Raw genomic sequence first — 14,824 nt, forward strand, 5'->3', positions numbered from 1 at the left:
GAGGTGCTGGTTTGGATCACCCCTTGCTTCAAGACATCTGGATAATGGTGAAGGGATGGAGGGGCTTCCAGGCCCAACATGTATTTAGAGAGGCCAACGGGGGCTGCGGATTGGGTGGCTGCCTATGTAGCCAACCATGTTGGAAGCACCATGTGGGCTAGGAGGGCGGAGTTGCCTCGGGCACTCCGCGATCTTTTGTTTTCTGACTTTATTGGGTGTATTTGTACGTGTAATGTATGAAATACCTGCCTTAGCAAAAAAAAAAAAATCTAATAATACTCATATTACAATGCTACTTGATTGTCAAAGTACTCGTAATCACTATGCAGATGTGTATTGGATTGATAAATCTCCATAAATAGTTTCATGAGATGAAAACTATTAAACATTTTCATCCAGTTCGTTTAATGGGACCGTATGAATTTAATTTAAGCAAGGAACTTCTAATTTCTCAAAATCCGGTCTGAATATGGTTTTATCTTGGGTAAGGAACTGCAGGTAGAAAAGGAACTAAATAAATGGTTAAGAACTTGGATGTGATTATATGGGTATCTGGTGCTGACAATTATCTTTAAGCATAGTATTGTGGAAATGCATATAATGTTGTTGCACATTTGGTTAAAACTCTAGGGATCAACGTATCCTGTTTCTCATTTCCAAATGCTTCCTCAAGCTTTCCTGTTTCCACGGCCTTTATACAATAGTTAGATGGCAAAAGCGGTAAGATCAACTGTCACGGAAAGTGGGCTGGGTTTGAATCTTCATGGAGGGATGTACCATCTGAAACTTATAAAAAAAGAGAGACATTTAAGCACTTAAAAGAACAATCTGATATTAGCTGGAAAGCTTAGTTGAATAACTTATTATCATGGAAATTTATCTCATGTCAAGGATCACTCCAATCCTCTTAGCATGTTTTGTTGGAGGCATATTAAGCATAAATTTATAGAAAGGCTTAGCATAATGATGGTAGGCTAACCTTAATTTCTTACCTCAAGATTTCTTCCTGAATGGGTTCTGCTACTTTCTTTTCCTTTTGTCCTAGAGGGCGGAAGATGCTCATGGGAGGTGGCCTGGCGATGCAGGATTATGATCCAAAAACTCTGTACTTGCCCCCAGAATTCTTGAGGAGTCTGTCAGGAGGACAGGTGGGTGATTCCTTATATTCTATAGGCTGGTGGTTAAAGTTTTTTTTGCTGTATTTTTTCCCAATATTAGCTGGCATCTTTGGTCTGTAGAGGCAATGGTGGGAGTTCAAGTCAAAGCATATGGATAAGGTCTTGTTTTTCAGGTACAACTACACTCCTATGAGTCAGTTCAATATATTTACATGCTTAGGCACCTTGATATAATCAGTTGAATTGAAAGATTTACATACTTTTTTTAATAGATGGGAAAGTTTTATGAGTGTTTGAAATGGATGCACATATTGGAGTGAGGGAGCTTGATTTGCAATATATGAAGGTAGATATTCTCACTCATTCATGCTTATTTTTGATTTATATATGAATGTTTACAACTGCAATTTTTAGGTAAATTTGCTTTGGTTATTAGCTTTCACAATGGTTTGAAATACAACTTAATTTGGTGCTTTGTTATTTTAGATATTTAGACAAAAAGGTGCATTTATTTTGTTTTTTTCAGTTGTCAGCAAACAACATGTAATCTTCATGATATGATCAGATAATTACTCTAGGCAGATGCCAGTTTTCTAGACAGATGAGACTTAATATGTCTAGACAGATTGTGCCTTGGTCAGGTATCTAGTTAACTATGAACTTAGAGTCTCATTGTTGAATACCTAAAATAAACTAGTAAAAAGCATATAAATCAAACTTTAAAATAATGGATAAAAGTTTACTTGAGAATGCGAAAGCCCAGTCCGTCTCCATAGATTTTTTTTTTTTGTTTTTTTGTTCTCTTTATAGGCTTTACATAAAAGGCAGTGTTGGGATTTTTAAATTTTTATTTTTATTTTTAAAAAGACCTGTTAGGCTGTTACAAGTGTGACTGTACAAAACTAATCAGGTTCATTGATATTTTTCTAAGATATTTAATGATGCTAGCTTTATTTGTTTTTTGGAGAAAGAAGTTTTCTTCTTAGAAATTCTTGAGTTTTGGATATGTGCCAGAGATGAAACATATTCCCTCAGAAGAAGCTCTTCCCTGCCACCCCCTTCTCTCTGATTCTTGCAGCTTCTTAATTATATAACAAGAATATGGTTCTTATGGCACACTCCTCTTGTCCAAAGAGATCTTTGTAGGAATTTACAAATATTTAGAGAGGGATATTAGGCACAGAGTACTTCAATTTTGATGGACAATCCCATGACCAAATCCTTAGTGCTGAGTTAATATAAATGGGATAAACTTCGTTGTTAATCATTATGATGGATTGCAAGATGAAACTTTACCTAATTGATATTGAAAGTGAATGGTTTCATGGTTCTTTGGGAAAGGTATTTCTGTTGTTCAACAGACTAGATGGAAGCATTCTAAGAGGTTTGGATGATACTTGTAAATGAAGTATAACTTGTATAATGGTCTTATGAAAGCAAGAATTATATGGAATAGGATAATATATTTGGATCATTTAATCAGTAAAAATAAAGTTGTACAAAGTATTTATTTTGTATTGAAAGCATGGATTTAAGGCCCAATAGATCTCGGTCTGTCTTGGGATTGGGTTGGTGAGAGGCTGGATGTTGGGATGGTTATAGAAGCCTAGGTGCTTGTAAATTGGTGCATTCAGTTTGTAATTGGTATGAAACCAATATAAATCCGAGACTTGGTTACGGGTGGAGGTTGCCTTTATGTTTTCCAGAAAGAGAAGATATAAAAAAGAAGAAGTTTTGGCAAAAATTAGATAAGTCTATGCTAGATGAAAAATCTCCCCTTTATGTAGTTAAGTCTATGCTAGATGGAAAAATTTTGGCATGATTTTTTCTTATTTTCTTGATTTTCAACCAAAAAAAAATGGTGAGAAAAAAAGAATGTAGGGGGAAGAGATTACCATATCTAAGTGAGGATTTGAGCTAAGAGGAGAGCGGCCTCAAAAGGCCAAACTTGAGCACTTATCTAATTTATGTAGTTTACTAGGCCCTTGTTCTTTTTTTCCTAATTTTTCTACACTTCTATCTATTTTTTCTACACCTTTTATCTACTTTTTCATAATTTCTTCACTTCTTTTGAGTTTTTATAATTCTCTGTATCTTTGTACTCTTTTATTATTTTTTGTAATGTTATACATCTTTTATTTGATTTTATTTTTTTTTGCTCCTTTCTAGTTTTTGCAATTTCTATATTTTCTAACATTTATCTAATTTATGTAATTTCTTTCAATGGCTTCTAATTTTTGTTAGAGTAAATTACACACTCTCCTAAGATTAGGGGTAAATTACACCTACATCCAATAGTTTGAAAACCTACGCTTACTCCCTTGAGGTATATTTTTATTCAATACCTCGATCCATAACTTAACAGAATGTTGGTCAAACTATTAACCTTAAATAGGACTCAAATACCATGTCAAAAAAAAATAAAAAATAACTAGAATAACCTTAAGTGACATAACTACCACCCCAAGGACACAAGAAAACATGTGCATCGTCTTCCCCAGCCAAGGGCAATTTCAAGTTTTCATATGAGGTAAACGTTCACTAATGCCGTTAATTTAAGTGGGTGTAACTGTAGGTTTTACAAACTATTGGGTGTAAGCATAATAAACGTAAATCTTAAGGGGGTTTATGTAATTATCCTCTTTTGTTGTGTACTTTACAATTTTCTTTATTTTTTGTGATTTTCCCATGTATACTCTAATTTTTGCATTGTAATAAACTTTTTTCTAAACTCAATAACCCATGACCCATCTACACAAGACATCCTCATCTAAATGAAAAACAATTTTATGTTGCTATTTCATGTTGTTTCTAAAAAGAATCATGCTATAGCTGTTTTAGAAGCTGGTTTCAAAAATCATAAGTTGTTTTATTTCTTAAAGAAATCATTTAAAGAAAAAGAATCATATCAATAACCATGAGATCTTCCCTGTTTGCCTCTTAATATTATGGTTGGCAATATAGTTTACTCGATCTGGAGCTGTGTCACTGTTGTTGAACGGTGGGAGACTAGGATTTGGGAGAAGAGCTTCCTCAGTTCAACTTCTCTTGCTTCCTTTCACTCTTAGGGTAGGAGAGGGATGAAGTGTTCATTCTCTCCTAGTAGCCTAGTTACCAAGGAAAATGGTCAGGTGGGGAACATTGAGTGATGTGAATAGTACCTCCTTCCCCCTGCGGAATTCCCTCCCAATTCACAGCAAAGTGAAAGAATGAAGCTTCAAAATGAAATCTCTCAGCCCCCCAACCTTCTTTTCTTCCCATGACCAAGTACCAAACGAAGTGATTAGTGATAAAATCACTATTTGATGCAAGAACAATAGGATTGTAGGATGTTGAGGAATAAGCTAGAGAACAAGCCAATAATGATTAACAGTTAGACACTTAACTGTTTAAAATTATAATTTAGATAAATTATTGGATACATATTTAAAAATTTGAAGCATTTAAATAGTGGACAAATAAAAGTGTAAAATATGAGACTTTCAACTGGTTTCGGTTGAACCTGGTGAAACTGGCCAAAATCAAGTGAAATTGAAAATCAATCAATTTCCAACCATTTTGGGATGAAACCGGTCCATCTCGGCTGAAAATTTAAACCTTAGTTATGACAAACAATGCTTTCTTCCAAGACTAGATCCTCCTCATCCTACTCCTCTGATTGTTACCCATGTTTGTTTAGTTCCAAAGGTTGAGTTGGGCCTTGCATTTGTTTCATTAGACCCTCCTAGACCTTAGATCTTTTGTAAATGTCTCAACGCTTAAAGCTTAGTTTTCTACTGCTTCGGTTCATGCTTAATTTCTGATAACCCTTTCTTGACCCAAAATGTTAAATAGTCATTTACTTATGCTTTTCTTGGGGTTCTTTATTTTTTCTCTGCTTATCATGGCTATTTTAGGCCTAAACATAGCTTTATACATTTACGATTGGCTTATTCTTGGAAAGGCATTTGCAATCATCATATCTCTTTCCAGACATGGTTGCTTTTGGGATTTTATTCACTAAGCCTTGGTCTTTTGCACCTCATGCATACGAACTTGAATTGCCCTCTTTTTTCCATTCAGCCATTTTATAACACCAGTATTGCCATGCCCTTGAAGCTTCCTATCACTTCAGCAGTTCAGCTGATCTTCCTGTGACTTGTATTGGGATTTTCTTGATGATGTCTGATTTTGATTTGGACCATTTGGGCTCCTGATTTTCTTTTTGGCTTGGAAAATCACTTCCTTTTTGAATACAACTACATATGTCCTAGTTTTCATTCTTGATGATGTCCTACAAGTCTTTTTTAGTTCCTACTGCAGATAAATCTGCAAATGTTAACCTCTCTGCAAATGTTAACCGCCTCCATTAATCCACCTTGTCTACCATCTTTATAACTATATTTTTGTAGTGATTTGTACATTGCCACTTACTCCTTCAGTGGTTGCGAAGTCTCAACTTGATTAGTTTGCTGAATCCTATTAAACAATGTTAATAATACATTGATTCACATTAACTAAAAAAGCAATTATTATTATCACATTGTTCGAGGAAGCGGCATTCACTTTTGATTTGGAATCTTATAGAAAGGAAGAAAAATTTACTTGTTAGCCCTAACCCAATCTTCTTGTTTTGTACAACTTATGATGGATGCCATGGTGAGATATGGATCATGGTTGTTTTGATGGTAACAAATGAGATATACAAATCCTACAAAAGCTGCAAAATGTAGAAGAAGCTCCAGCATGGGCTTTTATGTCCAGGTATATGTTAAGGATAGTTAACTATTATGGTCGTGCATGTCACTTTAGCAATCTGTCTGCACTTCCTATCCATTGTGTTGATGTTTAAATCCATAGTTATATATGAACTGGATTGACTATATTTGCTGCAATTTTTCTTTTTTTTACCATTTTTCTTGCTTGGAATTTGTGTTTTTATGATACTTTAATTCAAGGAAAGAAGATTTCCTTTTCATATTTCAAATATTTTGGCTGTCTTTGAAGTGTTATTTTTGTTACTACTTCCCTTTTAACACAGATAAAACTCTTTTGGTTCTCATATAACTTCTGGCGAATTACTTGTACTTTTCAGGGAGAACAGCCTCATTGTGGGTTTCCTGAAAAGAATTTTGCGATGAATTTGGAGAAATTGGCTAGAAAGGTGCTTTTGCATATCAAACTAGTTTACTTCATTTTCGTGTTTTTTTTACTTATGCTTTGTTGGAAGTCTTGAGAGTGGAGTGCTATCTTTGACAATTTGTTTGTTTTGGAATGCTTTGGTAATGTAGGGTTACCGGGTTCTTGTTGTGGAACAGACAGAGACACCTGAGCAGCTTGAACTTCGTCGTAAAGAGATGGGGTCTAAAGATAAGGTGCAGTAATGCCTAACGAGATCTGTATCTTGGTTTCACATTCTCCAAACAGAAGAAAAAGAACGTCCTGGAAGAAATGATAGTGTGAATGCCAACATCAATTAGATCAACTTTGTATATGTTTGATGAACTATTTATGTTGTTCCTCTAGCATGTTACACACTTCTTTTCTCATTTTGTTCTTTTGATTAGAAACTGTATACTATAATTTTATGTGTTATACATTTAAATAAGTTAATTACTGATATTTCTCTATTTTTCAAGGTCGTGAAACGGGAAATATGTGCTATGGTCACAAAAGGAACACTAACTGATGGAGAGTCACTATTGGCAAATCCTGACACTTCTTACCTAATGTCAATTACTGAAAATTGCCAATGTTTTGAGAACCACAAGAAAGGAGAGACAATTATAGGTCTTTGTGTGGTTGATGTTTCCACAAGCAAGTTCATGATAGGACAGGTTTGTGAACTTAGTGATCCTTGAATTTCTGTTTCTCTCTGTTATGCATTGCCATTCAAATTCAAGAATAATTGTTTATATTTTTTCAGTACTATATCTTCTCTTATCATACGAACTTCTTTCTGTTTTTTTGTTACAGTTCGAAGATGATTCAGATCGCCACTGCTTATGCTCAATATTATCTGAACTAAGGCCTGTCGAAATCATAAAGCCTTCTAAAGTGCTCAGTCCTGAAACTGAGAGAGTCTTGAGGAACAATACAAGAAACCCTTTAGTTAATGATTTGGTTCCTTTTACAGAATTTTGGGATGCTGAGAAAGCTATTGGTGAGGTCAGAAAATATTATAGTCTATCAAGGAAGCTACCAGCATCAGCAAATGACAGCATTTCTGCTAATTTTGAGAATCCGGCGAGTGATTCATTGGCCTTACCATATGTGTTTGCTGAGCTGGTGAGTGCAGGTGATGATGGATTGTATGCCCTTTCTGCTTTTGGAGGCTGCCTTTTTTATTTAAGGCAGGCATTCCTGGATGAAACATTGCTTAACTGTGCTAAATTTGAGCCACTTCCATGCTCGGGGTTTTTCAGCACTATTCAGAATTCATATATGATACTTGATGCAGCAGCACTTGAGAACCTAGAGATATTGGAGAATAACAGAAATGGAGGTCCCTCAGGGTACTTACAACTTTGAATAGACTTCATAGGTTTACTTTGCAATCTTATCGTACTAATGTGATATTTTCCTCCTTGTAGGACACTCTTTGCACAGTTGGATCATTGCATGACAGCATTTGGCAAAAGATTGCTTAAACGATGGCTTGCTAGACCACTGTATAATACAAGGTCAATTGTAGAACGTCAAGATGCCATAGCAGCTATGAAGGTTTGTAATTCACATTTGGAAGATAATATTAGAAAAAGATAGCTTTTTCCTGAGCATTTTCATAGTGTTGCTCATTTTCCAGTTAATTTGTGCATACCATAATGTTAATAATTCACATTTGGAAGATTATATTAGAAAACGATAGTTTTCCCCTAGCATTTTCAATATGTTGCCCATTTTCCAGTTAATTTGTGCATACACCATAATATTTGGATGTCTGTCATTGGACATGGTGGTGCTCCTACTACTACTGCAAAATTCAGGCTCAAAAACATGTGAAATTTACAGTTTCCATTTAATTCTGCTGTTTTAAGCAAAACACCTCTGATTAGATTGATTTCGATGTTCTACATCTTTCTCTATTCACCTAAGCTGCTTTTACTTTGTATATAATGGCAATTATCTAAACTCTAAAGTTTGACAAGGTTTTAGTTATCATAGTTACAGTATGCTGACTTCATCACTTCATCTCTAGTTTGAGCTTTCCATGTAGGTTTAATTGCAGAATCCTTTTTTTCTGATAATTGGGGCTTATCTTTTCATTTTACTAATTTCAACCATCATCTGCATTAATAGAATGCCACTTGGACATCATTATAGATTTATAGGTTTAAGTTGGAATAATTTGTCTGTGGTTGCCATATCTGTTTAACATGTATATGACGACTGTCATTGTGTGCATGCGCCCATGTTTGTTTTATGTGTGTGGGATCATTGAAATTGACTAGTAGGATGCACTTTTAGAGGGACCATATTTTTAAATTTCCATGGGTTGGACCTTCACTCAGTGATGTAGTTCTTTTTTGAGAGATATATTCTCTTTTGGTAGATTGATCATTTATTATTATCATATTTTCATTTTTAATGAATGTATCTTGCAGTTTGACAGATATTACTATCATGTATGTGGGTTGAATCAGAAATATGATGGCTCATTCTTTTTTACATGGCTCCAAGAAGTTGGCTAAAACTAAATGTAGAATATGAAATTTGCAAACATGTAATTAACAAATCTTAATTTTTAGCTGGAGAAAGTTTGGTCATTGAAGACTTGCTCAAATTTTCAAGATCACATAGCCGAGATTCTGATTTTGGCCTATTTAATGGTGTAATGAAGTGGGATGGAGGTGGGGCATGGGTCTTTGAGAAAATTCCTCGGTAGTATTGAACCAACTTAATGATCACATTAAACACTGATTTTCTTCTTAACCACTCATAAATGCGGTAGATAACAATATTAAACATTAACTCTTCAGAATAAATGACAAAGAGTGATAAAGGGGTACTTACTGTTGATATTTATTCTTTTTTATCCTGTGAAGAAAATGCTTGTAGAATTTAATTTTCATTTCGTGTTATTAATATTTATTTTTATATGCTATTTTTTAAAAAGTTTCAGTGGACTAATATAAATATATAGTATGCTATGTTTATATTAAGAGATATATCTCATCATTATCAGATCTTAATCACTTTTTAAAACAATGTTCTAGTCTTCCCAACAAAAAAAAATGTAAAAAGAAAAATGTAGATGCAAAGCTGTAGCTTCCTGTCATTTCATAGTTCTCATGTAATGTCATGATAAAAGAAGGGACACATGAAGTTGAAGGGAAAAATTCTTTATCGCATGGGTTATGCAGATCCATAAAGTTCTTATAAAATACAGTATGACTGAACTGATGGCCTGAAAGATGTCTGAGATGACCCTCACTACAGATGTCTCACTTAACTAAGGTTAATGAAAGTGAAAGTGAGGATCAGCATACACTAATATCAATTCATGCTTCATAATGAGTTACATGTAGGTTTGGTCTGATTTGGACCTTTGTCCAACCTGGTTAAGACACTCTGATCCAAATATGCACTGTAAACCATATCTTTAACTTTAAATTCACATTATTTTGTGCTGTTTCAGTTATGGTAATTATTTTCTAGGTGTTCAAAGTTTCTGTCATTAACATTAAGTTTGGATATCAGGGCGTTGGTCTTGCATTTGCGCTTGAATTTCGAAAAGAATTATCAAGGCTTCCAGACATGGAACGTTTGCTTGCACGCCTCTTTGCTAGCTGGTAACATTGGATCTCTGGCTATATGAAATTATCATACTTCCTCTGACAATATCTTTGATAAATGAGGCAGTTGCCATATTTACATATATCCTTGTTCTGTGCTTTCCATCATTTGTATTATGGAAATATTTGTTTTGTTGGTGATGTTTTCCATTTGGATGTTTTACATAGTTCAGATTAGCTACTCTTCATGCATAGGGAGCACATCATTGTAACATATATAATATGACTGATGATCAAGGTTCGCCGGACCGACCGTACCGGCATACCGGTGAGCACTGGCACCGGTACGGTTCCGGTTCGGTATCGGTTTGGAACCGGTACCGAATCAGAGCTGCGCGCGTGGCCCCACGCGCACGGACATAAAAAAAAAACAATGCGTCCGCGCGCGTCCGCGGATGCGTCAAATGCCACAGAGTGGCATTTACATTAAATGGCCCACGCGGGCTGGCAGCCCGCTTGGGCACGGTGCCCCGCGCGGGAAACCGCATGCCGGCACGGTTCCTGCACGGGGAATCGCGCCCAGCCCGCATGGGCACCGTGCCCCGTGCGGGAAACCGCGCGCGGGCGCGGTTCCTGCGCGGGGAATCGTGAGCGGGCGCGCGTTCTTGTTGAGGACCATTGCAAGCCACGCCGCAAGAGGAGCAACAATCGCACACCAACCGAGGGCCAAAGTAGCCATGCCAACCAAAGAGGGCCATCGGACCACAAGGAGGCCAACGGGGGGTCAAGCCAAGGCCAACTACTTTGCTTGGAAAACCTTGGCCAAGCCCCTTCATGCGGCCGAGCACGCCCAACCTCGGCCGAGCCAAACATGTGCCCATGCATGCCCAAGCCTTGGCCAAGCATGCCCAACCTTGGCCGAACCCGCCGCGCGCACCGCCCCGCCGAAGCCAAGCCGCAGCCAAATCCTGCCGCAGCCAACCTTGCTTGCTACAGTGCGGCGAGGTTCTTGGGCAAGAACCTCGCCAGCTACAGTGCCCATGCACAGCCAGGCCGCCAGCAGCCAGCTACAGTGCGGCGAGGTTCGGCAGAACGAACCTCGCCTGCTACAGTGCCCGCGGCCACAGTGCTCGCGCATGCCCAAGCCCCTGCGTGCCCAGGCCCGCTGTTGGCTCGCGGGGCTTTGCGGTCCCAAACCCTGCGCCAAGGGATGAAGAACTTGTGTGTGATGGGACCGGCTTGCTTGTGGGTATCGCTCTTCCTTCTTGCTGCCGTGGAATCCAAGCCGTATGCTTGCCTCTTGGCTGCCGGCGTTGGGAAAGAATCAACAATATGGGGCTATGTTTGAAGAAGATTGACTCTATTCCAAAAGCAACGAATTACAAAGACTCTTGGCGAGATCCGAAAGGAACCTTGCGCCGTCTAAACAATCTAAGGGGAGTGATGTTCTCCACCTTAGCCCAAGCCTTTCGGCCGACAAACAAAGGGAATGAAACCCTTGACTCTATGCAGAAACTCAATGAAAAGATGATTGATAAGATGCTTTGCCAAAGTGCCTTAAAGGCTCCTTCTATAGGCCGAGTGCCTTGGCTTATTTTTGGACTCTTCTCTAGGTTGATTGGCTGCCTCCTTTGGCCGTCAATGTCTTGGCTAATTTTGGCTCCCTTCGACCATGTGCCTCAATGTGTTGGCCGCTTGAGATTGATCCTCGGCTGGGCTTGTGCGCGTGTCGCTTGCTGCTCGTGCCACTTGCCCTTGTTCGGCCTGATTTGGTTGTTGTGCAGGTGGCTGGGCTGCGCTGCCTGATTTGCTTGGATTCTGCCGGGGTCCGCCGTGGTTGCCATGGATTGCTGGCGTGTCTTCCTTGTGTGCGCACATCTCTTGGCCGGTTGCATCTCGGCCGCTGGTGTCTTCTCCTGCCGGGTCTCTATGGAAGAGCCCGCAGGCTCCTCCTTTGATCTTGTGCGTGCGCCTTCCTTGTTTGGCCCGGCGCCAAGGCTGGGATGCTTGCCATGTGTTCTGCTTGGGTGATTTAGGCCGGGCGCAATCTGGTGACAGCCTTCCTTGTTTGCGCCCATGCGCTGATGGCTGCCATGTGTCCTTTGGCTGCGCGCTGGGCTGACCGGGCTTTGGCTTTCCTTGTGCGGCCTTGCGCGCGGGTGGTTGCCAAGTGTCCCCGCGCTGTGCTCTTGGCCGGGCTGACCGGGACTTGCCTTGTTTGGCTTTGCGCGCGGTTGGTTGCCATGTGTCCCCGCGCTGAGCTCTTGGCCGGGCTGACCGGGACCTGCCTTGTTTGGCTCTCGGGCGTGCGCTTGCCATCGGGCCTGATGTGCGCGGGTTCCTGTGCTCCGATGCGCTTGCGGTCGGGCTCAACCCTTGCGCTGTCCTTGGGCTGATTTGGCTGGGATGTACTTGATTGGGCCGGCGCTGGCCGAGCCAATTCCTTCTTCTTGTGCATGCGTGCCAATGGACGCATGCGCGGGCTGGTGCCCTTGGTTGCCGCCCGTGTCCATGCCCATGTTTGGCGTGCGTGCAACCTATGTTGCGCGGGCGCCAAGTGCTGGCGAGGGACGGGCAGGCGGCCTTGCTGAGTACTGGCCGTCCTCCTGTCCGGCGAGGTTCGGGCGCGCCAGATGGACGCGGGCGCAGGCGAGCGCGGTGCGCGGCAGCTGGGCGCAGGCGGGCGCGGCGGCTGGGCGCCGGCGGGCGCTGGGCGCGGCCGTCGGGCGCGGGCGCGGGCGGGCGCTGGGCGTGGCCGCCGAGCGCGGGCCCGTGCCAGGCGGGTGCGGCCGAGGGATGCTGGGCGCGGCCGTCGGGCGCGGGCGCGGGGCGCTGGGCGCGGCCGTCTGGCGCGGGCGCGGAGCGCTGGGCGCGGCTGTCTGGCGCGCGCGGACTGAGCGTCGCGGGCCGGTGGGCGCGCATGCTGCTGCTGGGGCGCGCGGGGCGCGCGGTGGCCATGGGCGCGCGCAGTGCCCTGCGCGTGCCATGGGGCGTCTGGGCGCGCGGTTGGTCGCGCGCTGCTGTGGCCGGCTGGGCGCGCGGTTGGCCGCGCGCTGCTGGGGTGGATGCCGAACCTCGCGCAGGTGCTGAGCAAGGCCTGCGCGGGGCTGTGCTGGGGGTTGGCTTGGTCGGCCAACAGCTTGGCTGGCCTCCAAGCAAAGGTTCTGCCCCGGGCGTTGGTCTTGGCCGAGGTTGGCCTCGGCCAAACTGGCGTTGTTCTGGCTTGGCGGAGCGAGGTGTCTAACATTCCCCCCTCTTTGGAGAATGCCCTTGTCCTCAAGGGTGTCGTCGAGCAAGGGACTTCCTTCCTTGCGAGAGAGTGCATCGGCCATCTTGTTTTCTTTTTCTGGTTGATAAACAATGTCATACTCAAAGCCAAGTAACTTTACCAGAAATTTTTGTTGCTCCGGGGTCACGATTTTCTGTTGGAGAAGATGCCGGAGGGCTTGTTGGTCGGTGATGATGGTGAAGCGCCTTCCTAGTAGGTATGGTCTCCAAATTTTGACGGCATGCACGACCGCGAGTAGCTCCCGTGCGTAAGTACTCCAAGCTTTCTTTTGTGGCCCAGTGCTTTGGAAATAAATGCGATGGGCTGCTTGTCTTGAGTCAAAACTGCACCAATCCCTTCATTGCTTGCATCGGTGTAGACTTGGAAGGATTTGCTGAAGTCGGGTAGGGCTAGCACGGGAGTTTGTGTCATAGCCCTTTTGAGATCATCAAAGGCTTGGCATGCTGCGGGGCTCCATTCAAACCCATCTTTCTTTAGCATGGTTGAGGGGTTTTGCAATGAGACCGTACCCTTTGACGAAGCGTCGGTAGTATCCCGTGAGCCCTAGGAATCCCCTCAAGGCCGAAACATCTTTGGGCAATGGCCAATCTGTCATGGCTTCTACTTTTCGGGTGTCAACTTGAACTCCATTCCCGAATATCACGTGCCCAAGGTAGTCGAGCTCGGTTTGTACAAAGGCACACTTGGACGGTTTGATGAAGAAGTGATGTTCCTCCAAGGTGTGTAGGACTAGGTCTAGATGCCGCATGTGTTCTTCTAGGGTCTTGGAGTGGATCAAGATGTCGTCAAAGAAAACAATCACAAACTTTCTTAGGTGCGGCTTGAATACCTGATTCATGGCGGCTTGGAAGGTTGATGGAGCATTGCAAAGCCCGAAGGGCATGACCAAGTATTCGTAGTGGCCGGAGTGGGTGCGGAACGCCGTCTTGTGGACATCTTCGTCGCGCATCCGGATTTGGTGATAGCCGGCCTGGAGATCTAGCTTGGTGAAGAACTTTGCACCATGAAGCTCATCGAGCATCTCGTCTACTGTTGGAATTGGGAATCGATCCTTGATGGTGGCCTCGTTCAAGGCCCTGTAGTCGGTGCAGAACCTCCATGACCCATCCTTTTTTCTTACCAAGAGAATCGGTGATGAGAACGGGCTTGAACTTGGTCGGATGATCCCTTGTTTCTGAAAGAGTAGATGCCCTACAAGCCAATCGCAATATGTATTGCGAAAGGTTTTTTCTTTTGATTTGTCCAAATCATGTACATGACATTTAAATATGAATAAAGGCGTTATGTTTTATCATATGCTGTTGATTATATTTATGATAAACTCCTTAGATTAGGGCAATGGTTTTAAGACTATGATGAGATCATACTAGTGAGACTTAAAATCCTAAAATTCTAATCTTAAATATTCCCAGTCATTGGTACATTGAGTCGGGGATCAATGATTACCGGAAAGACTGGCATGTCTTATGTATGCTCGATGCAGAGGATGATTGATCTCACAATCATTTGTGTGGAGACACTAATACAAAGATGTGGGTGCTCATTAGAGGAATGAGTTCACTGAATTGACCTACAAAGAGAAATCTTATGAAGTCTTATTTACATGTCAAAAGATGATTCTCTTAGTGGGAGTTGTGCAACTGATCCTATGACCTGAGATCACCATAGTATCTTGTGCACATGAACCCATATTTTGGTTTACA

General features: G+C 41.8%; 1 protein-coding gene across 2 annotated transcripts in view; it reads left to right on the forward strand.

Annotated features, from left to right (window-relative positions):
- Positions 1-1,380: 1,380 nt before the first annotated feature.
- The window catches only part of LOC103715035 (DNA mismatch repair protein MSH6), a 39,207-nt gene continuing 25,763 nt past the window's right edge, over positions 1,381-14,824 (forward strand). Inside the window, exons 1-7 of one of the 2 annotated variants that reach the window (XM_039131691.1) lie at positions 1,381-1,464; positions 6,193-6,261; positions 6,389-6,472; positions 6,737-6,934; positions 7,074-7,612; positions 7,691-7,820; positions 9,798-9,889. In XM_039131691.1, coding sequence (XP_038987619.1) covers positions 1,417-1,464; positions 6,193-6,261; positions 6,389-6,472; positions 6,737-6,934; positions 7,074-7,612; positions 7,691-7,820; positions 9,798-9,889 — 1,160 coding nt within the window. In that variant the 5' untranslated portion in view covers positions 1,381-1,416. Of the gene's footprint in view, positions 1,465-5,565; positions 5,862-6,192; positions 6,262-6,388; positions 6,473-6,736; positions 6,935-7,073; positions 7,613-7,690; positions 7,821-9,797; positions 9,890-14,824 lie in introns of those variants that run through there. The other variant, XM_039131690.1, reaches the window with a different exon arrangement.

The sequence above is a fragment of the Phoenix dactylifera genome, chromosome 11 (genome assembly GCF_009389715.1).
Source record: "Phoenix dactylifera cultivar Barhee BC4 chromosome 11, palm_55x_up_171113_PBpolish2nd_filt_p, whole genome shotgun sequence".
Taxonomy (NCBI): domain Eukaryota; kingdom Viridiplantae; phylum Streptophyta; class Magnoliopsida; order Arecales; family Arecaceae; genus Phoenix; species Phoenix dactylifera.